At 41.6% G+C, this 8,011-nt stretch overlaps 1 protein-coding gene across 2 annotated transcripts in view; it reads left to right on the forward strand.

Annotated features, from left to right (window-relative positions):
- The window catches only part of LOC149305489 (zinc finger homeobox protein 4-like), an 84,593-nt gene extending 76,953 nt beyond the window's left edge, over positions 1 to 7,640 (forward strand). For both annotated transcript variants that reach the window (XM_089477327.1, XM_089477328.1), the window contains exons 8-9: positions 326 to 5,689; positions 6,184 to 7,640. In XM_089477327.1, the coding sequence (XP_089333453.1) occupies positions 326 to 5,689; positions 6,184 to 7,640 (6,821 nt within the window). The remainder of the gene's footprint in view (positions 1 to 325; positions 5,690 to 6,183) is intronic.
- The last annotated feature ends 371 nt before the right edge of the window (positions 7,641 to 8,011 follow it).

Genomic DNA, 8,011 nt, shown 5'->3' on the forward strand with positions numbered 1-8,011 from the left:
TTAAGCATAAATCTACCCAGTACCAGCATGCATCATTTTTGCAGACCTTTGGTCTCAAGACACCTTCTAACAATACCTCTAGTAGTATCACTTTCCCCATACTCTAAAAGCTTCTGCAAAACTACTCATAAAAGCTTGTACAGCACATTCTGGTTCTTAATTTTATTGTATTACATGCTTGTTCTTTGTTGCTGATCACATGAAAAGGAATCCAACAACACTCATATGCATCAAAGTTTTATGCACAAACAAAAGAGAACAAATGCATTAGCACTCATCAGATTCTCATTCTATATGAATATATCTATTTTTTTTGTCAATTAAGGTGAAGAGCCAACAGAGGAGAAAACTGCCCAGAATCTTGATGAATTAAAGGCTGGAATTGAAATTAAAATAGAAGAACAAAACACACCCAAAGAATCATTAGATACCCCCGAATGGAGCAAAAGCAAGGATGGCAAGGCTTGTGAGTCACTGCCAGAGCAAGTGAGCGAACAACAGAAAAGGCAACAACTTTCTGTGTCTGACCGCCATGTCTATAAATACCGTTGTACCCATTGTAGTCTGGCTTTTAAGACTATGCAGAAGCTTCAGATACATTCCCAGTATCATGCTATTCGGGCTGCTACGATGTGCAACCTCTGCCAGCGCAGCTTCCGTACATTCCTTGCTTTAAAAAAACATTTGGAAACGGGCCACCCTGAGCTCAGTGAGGCTGAACTCCAGCAGCTGTGTGCATCCTTACCTGTTAATGGTGAGCTCTGGGCTGAAAATGAAAGCCTAACACCAGAGGACCATTCTCTTGAGCAGGAAAATGAACGAGAATATGAAATGGACCACGAAGGAAAAGCTAGTCCTGTGGGGAGCGACAGCAGCTCCATTCCAGACGAACTAGGCTCAGAACCAAAGCGGACCCTGCCTTTTAGAAAAGGGCCAAATTTTACTATGGAAAAATTTTTGGATCCATCGCGTCCATATAAATGTACCGTATGTAAAGAGTCCTTCACGCAAAAGAACATTCTTTTGGTCCATTATAATTCAGTGTCTCATTTGCATAAACTCAAAAAGGTTTTGCAAGAAGCATCGAGTCCAGTTCCTCAAGAGACCAACAGCAGCACTGATAACAAACCACACAAATGCAACATTTGCAATGTTGCCTATAGCCAAAGCTCTACATTGGAAATTCATATGAGGTCTGTTCTTCACCAAACTAAGGCAAGGGCTGCAAAACTAGAACCAAGCTGTATCATTTCTAGTGGTAGTAACATAGCAGGGAATATTAGTAGCCCTAGCCAAGGAATGATAGATTCTATGAATTTGCCAACTGTTAACAACAAAGAAATACACATAGATGCCAAAGAAATAAACAAAAAGCAAGCTCCTGAGGTAATTCCTACCCCTCCTACACATCACCCACCCCAGTCACCAGCACAGCTTCAAATGCAATTACAACACGAGTTACAACAGCAGGCTGCATTCTTCCAACCTCAATTTTTAAACCCGGCATTTTTGCCACATTTTCCTATGACTCCTGAAGCACTGGTCCAGTTCCAGCAACCACAGTTTCTCTTCCCGTTTTATATTCCTGGGACAGAATTTAGTCTCAATCCTGATTTAGGGCTGCCTGCTTCTGCTGCCTTTGGAATGCCTGGAATGGCAGGTATGGCAGGCTCACTTCTCGAAGACCTAAAACTTCAGCTTCAAACACAACATCAAGTTGGGCAGACACAGCTACAGCTATTGCAACAGCAGGCACAACAGTATCAAATGGCTCAATCCCAGCATCAGTCACAAAAACTGCAGCAACAACAACAGCAGCAACATGCCAGAATGTTAAAACAAGAACAAAACAATATGGCAGCTGTTGAGAGCCAACTAGCAAAAGATTCACAATGTTACAAAGACCACGCAGAAGTAGCTGACAAACAAGAAAAACCAAAGCAAGACTGTACACATGAAAATGACTCACACAAAGACCCCAAAGATCTTAAGAAACAGAAATTGTCAGAGCCTACAATCCCTCCACCACGTATTGCTTCTGGCGCCAGAGGAAATGCAGCAAAAGCTTTGTTGGAGAACTTTGGGTTTGAGCTGATTATCCAGTACAATGAAAACAGACAGAAGGTACAGAAGAAAAACAAAATTGGAGATAATGAAAATCATGAGAAATTAGAATGTGGGGCTTGCAATAAATTATTTTCAAATATTCTTATCCTAAAGAGTCATCAGGAGCACGTCCATGGTCATTTTTTCCCCTATGGTGAACTTGAAAAATTTGCTCGTCAGTATAGAGAAGCTTATGATAAGCTTTATCCAATTGCCCCATCTTCTCCTGAAACGCCTCCTCCGCCACCACCTCCGCCACCGCCACCTCCTCCTGCTCCTCCAGCCCAGGCTCCACCTCCACTTACTGCAGCTGTGCCAGTAAAGATTCCAAGCTCAACTCCAACACCACTGCAAGCTCCACCACCAACACCTCCTCCACCACCACCACCACCACCCCCACCTCCTCCACCTCCACCATCTGCTCCACCTCAGGTCCAACTTCCTGTTTCTTTGGACCTTCCTCTTTTTCCTCCAATCATGATGCAGTCTGTCCAGCACCCTGCTTTACCTCCACAGCTTGCACTTCAGCTCTCACCAATGGATGCTTTGTCAGCAGACCTTACCCAGATGTGCCAGCAGCAATTGGGCTTAGATCCAAATTTCCTGCGCCATTCTCAGTTTAAGCGCCCACGTACAAGAATTACAGATGATCAGCTAAAGATACTGCGTGCCTATTTTGATATCAACAACTCACCAAATGAGGACCAAATACAGGAAATGGCTGAAAAATCTGGCCTTTCTCTGAAAGTTATTAAACACTGGTTTCGAAACACTTTATTCAAAGAACGGCAAAGAAATAAAGATTCACCATACAACTTCAGCAATCCACCAATAACAGTACTGGAAGATATACGAATAGAGCCACAACCATCTTCAATAGATCTGCATAGGTCTGATTCATCATTCAGCAAAAGGTCATCAAGAACCAGATTTACCGATTATCAACTTAGAGTCTTACAAGATTTCTTTGACACTAATGCATATCCAAAGGATGATGAAATTGAACAGCTTTCTACAGTGCTTAATTTAGCCACACGTGTTATTGTTGTTTGGTTCCAAAATGCACGTCAGAAAGCTCGAAAAAGTTATGAAAATCAAGCTGAGGCTAAAGACAGTGAAAAGAGAGAACTAACCAATGAACGTTACATTCGTACTAGTAACATGCAGTACCAATGCAAAAAATGCAATGTAGTCTTTCCACGGATATTTGATTTGATTACACACCAGAAAAAGCTGTGTTACAAAGATGAAGATGATGATGCTCAAGATGAAAGCCAAACTGAAGATTCTATGGATGCTACAGATCAAGTGATGCCAAAGCCTTACTGCCCCACGAGTCAGCCAGACACTTTAAAAGCCTCAACCACCACTACCACAGTTAGTTCTGGCTCAGGATCAAGTACTCCACTAATGCCATCACCCCGACCAGAGCTGGATAAGATTTCACCTAAACCCGATGTACAGACAGAAAAACCAAAGCAAATTGATGCTATTGCAAGTTCTTTAGCTTCCAAATTAATCCAGACAGGTTCTGCAGCTTTATCTGACATGCAGAATGCAGCTTCTCAGCAAAGGCAACCTCATCAGCAAATGGGGAGACCTTCATCTGCGTCACAAGCCACCCCAGTACCTTCCAGCCCATTACCTATATCTATGTCATCCCTACAAAGCAGCCTAGCTCCTCAGTTGTTGCAATACCAATGTGATCAGTGTACAGTTGCTTTTCCTACTTTGGAACTTTGGCAAGAACACCAGCACATGCATTTTTTAGCTGCCCAAAATCAGTTTCTCCATTCTCAATTTTTAGAAAGACCAATGGACATGCCCTATATGATTTTTGATCCCAACAATCCTCTTATGGCCGGACAGTTACTTGGCGGCTCCATTGCTCACATGCCAACACCGTCTGGCACGTCACACGGCTCCAACTCCATTCCAAGTTCTCTTAAAAGAAAAATTGATGATAAAGATGATACTAATTGCAGTGAAAAGGATGGAGGGAACAGTGGTGAGGACCAGCATCGAGATAAAAGACTAAGGACAACAATTACGCCAGAGCAGTTAGAAATACTGTATGAAAAATATTTGCTGGATTCAAACCCAACACGAAAAATGCTTGATCATATTGCACGTGAAGTGGGGCTGAAAAAGAGAGTGGTGCAAGTCTGGTTTCAAAACACAAGAGCTAGGGAGAGAAAAGGTCAGTTCCGAGCTGTCGGTCCTGCCCAGTCTCATAAAAGATGTCCTTTCTGTCGAGCACTTTTTAAAGCAAAATCAGCATTAGAAAGTCATATTCGGTCTCGGCACTGGAATGAAGGAAAGCAAGCGGGTTATAGTTTACCACCAAGCCCTCTTATCTCAATGGAGGACGGTGGTGAAAGCCCACATAAATATATGTATTTTGACTATCCCTCACTCTCAAAAAATGAGAACTTAAGCGAAAATGATCTGCCTTCTACCGTTTCAACGCCCATTAGCAAAACTGCTGAGCTATCACCGAAGAATCTTTTAAGCCCTTCATCTTTTAGGGCTGAGTTAAATGAGGACATAGAGAACTTGAATGCCTCTACCACAGAAAGTGTGTTTGATCAAAGTAAAAATGACTTTGATGAAACCTCCTCAGTTAACACGGCTATAAGTGATGCAACAACAGGGGATGAGGGAAATCATGAAATGGATAGTACCACTGGTAGTTCAAGAGACGTAAAAGCTCCCAAAGAACCAAAAACTCAAATGAACGATAGTTTACCAAAAACAGCAACAACTCCCACAATGGACAGTTGCGATGAAAAATTTTTCTTTTCTTTATCAAATACATCACAGAATAATATGGACAGAGAGAGTGATCAAGACCAAAGCATCTATATGACTGATGAGTTTGATGACACTGCTGATCGAAGTGAGACATCTAGTATAGCTGATCCTAGCTCACCAAACTCATTTGGTAGTAACAGCCTTTTTAAAGCCAAAAATCATGACCGACCTGGTCATAAACGTTTTCGAACCCAAATGAGTAATCTTCAGCTTAAGGTTCTCAAAGCTTGCTTTTGTGATTATCGGACACCAACAATGCAAGAATGTGAAATCCTGGGCAATGAGATCGGTCTTCCCAAGCGTGTTGTACAAGTCTGGTTTCAAAATGCCAGAGCAAAGGAGAAGAAATTTAAAATAAATATTGGGAAGCCTTTTATGATTAACCAAACTGGAACAGATGGAACAAAACCAGAGTGTTCTCTTTGTGGGATAAAATATTCAGCACGTTTGTCTATTCGAGATCACATATTTTCTAAGCAACACATTGCAAAAGTGAGAGAAACCGTAGGAAGTCAGCTTGATCGTGAAAAGGATTATCTAGCTCCTACAACTGTACGACAACTCATGGCTCAGCAAGAACTGGATCGCATAAAGAAGGCCACAGATGTTTTAGGTTTAACAGTACAACAACCGAATATGTTGGACAGCAGCTCCCTTCATGGTCTCAATTTGTCGGCATCTTACCAAGGGCTACCTGGCCTTCCTCCAGTTCTTCTACCTGGGATGAATAGCCCATCTCCATTGCCTGGTTTTACTCAGAGCTCAAATGGTACGTATGGAATGCAATTTTGATTTATAATACCAATGTTTTGAATTCTTGTTTTTTCAGAAATCTGTGTATTGCTTAGAAAGGAAAAAGCACACAATCATTCTTTAATTTATATGTTGGTTAGATTTAGTTTATTGTTAAAGTAATAGGAAGGGAAGTTATAAAGAGGAGGTAACTATATTTCAGCACAATCCAGTCCTGAACTTGCAAATGTTTTATTATTTATATCACTCAGAAATGGAGTTCTGATATCCATATATATTAATATGAGACGCTTGAGTTTTTTGTAATCATTTTAACATTTTATTAAATTTACTGATTAGTCACATGCTTTAGATTTTCCAATCATAATATGTGTGATGTGTATGATGCCACTTCATTACAGTGAATTATAGAATTATCAGATGCATCAGTCTTAAGTAGAAAAATTAGATTTGGATATTATCAGCACTATATTCTTATAAACATTTGGTGTACCTTTCTTTGTTTTGCAGCTCTAACATCTCCCGGTGCAGCCATGCTTGGGTTCCCTACTTCAGCTACTTCATCCCCTGCCCTGTCTCTCAGTAGTACTCCCACTAAATCCATGCTGCAGACTCCCCCACCACCGCCGCCTCAACCCTCGTCCACTTCTTCATCAGCACAGCAGACCGATCAACAGAATAAAGAACTTGAAAAAACCCACAAGCCACAAAAAATTAAAAAAATAAAAGAGGAAGAATTAGAGGCTCCCAAACCTGAAACCAAACAACCCAAAAAAGAAGAAAAAGCCTCATCTGCTCTTTCAATGATGGGAAAAGCTGCAGGAGAGACTCCTGTGGATTCTGCTCAATTACAGGCACTTCAAAATGCTGTTTCAGGTGATCCAGCTTCGTTTATAGGTGGCCAGTTCTTGCCATATTTTATCCCTGGCTTTGCTTCATATTTCACACCCCAGCTCCACGGAACAGTCCAGGGTGGCTATCTTCCTCCAATGTGCGGGATGGAGAGCCTATTTCCATATGGGCCGGCAGTGCCGCAAGCAATTGCTGGGTTATCTCCCGGAGCACTGTTACAACAGTACCAACAATATCAGCAAAGCCTGCAGGATTCTCTACAAAAGCAGCAGAAACAACAGCAAGAACCAAAACAGGCACACATGAGCTCATCTAATGTAGAAAGCGAGCAGCAGCAAAAGTCAAATGAAGATTCGGAAAAGAAAGAGGAAAAAAGTCCTGCCATGGAAAGCACAAAAGAAGAACCCCAAATGACCCCAAAAAGTGCAGACTTAACAGACAATGTTATTGTCCCATTTGTCAAGCATGAGTTTATATGCAGAAAGTGCCAGATGATGTTTACTGATGAAGATGCCACAGTAAACCATCAAAAGTCCTTCTGTTACTTCGGTCAGGCCCATTTTGACCCACAAGAAACAGTGCTTCGAGTCCCAGTCAACAAACACCAGTGTCTTTCCTGTGATGTGACTATCAGCGGAAATGAAGCACTTAGCCAGCACCTCCAGTCAAGCTTGCACAAAGAGAAAACAATCAAACAAGCAATGAGAAATGCCAAAGAGCATGTTAGATTATTACCTCACTCAGTCTGCTCCCCTAGTCCTAACACCACATCTACCTCGCAGTCTGCAGCTTCTTCTAATAACACCTATTCTCATCTTTCTCGCTTCTCCATGAAGTCCTGGCCTAATATTCTTTTTCAAGCATCTGCCAGGAAAGCTGCTTGTTCACCTTCTTCTTCCCCTTCCCTTTCCTTGCCTTCAACGGTTACCTCAAGTTTGTGCAGCACCTCAGGGGTTCAAACCTCACTACCCGCAGAAAGTTGTTCAGATGAGTCTGACAATGAGCTGAGCCAGAAGTTGGAGGACTTAGATAATTCATTGGAAGTGAAGGCTAAACCTGCTTCTGGCCTAGATGGTAATTTCAATAGCATCAGAGTGGATATGTTCAGTGTGTAGGAGTGAAGACAGGATCCCTTGCTTAAAAAAATAAGACTTTAAATTGCAGTTCCAAAGCTTCTCTAACCCAAAAAAAATTTACAGTACCAAATGATTGACTCAGGATTGTTTATCCCATATTGATATGCTGGCAATATAGGACGGTATGGTATGGACTGAACTGATACAGATGGCTGAATGCGCTTGTATTATATGCTTAAGTATGGAAAAAAAAATCCTCCAAGTTCTTTTGGAACTTGTTTCAAGCCAAAAACTCTCCGAAAGCAAATTGCACCTCAGCTGGATTGATTTCCAAAATGCTAGCATGTACTGTATGGGGGGATGATCCAGAATTTTCAAAGAGAATTTCTCTTAGTGTAGATAGGTGTAAT

Source organism: Sceloporus occidentalis, unplaced genomic scaffold (genome assembly GCF_023333645.1).
Source record: "Sceloporus occidentalis isolate IW3139 unplaced genomic scaffold, rSceOcc1.0.p SCAF_11, whole genome shotgun sequence".
Taxonomy (NCBI): domain Eukaryota; kingdom Metazoa; phylum Chordata; class Lepidosauria; order Squamata; family Phrynosomatidae; genus Sceloporus; species Sceloporus occidentalis.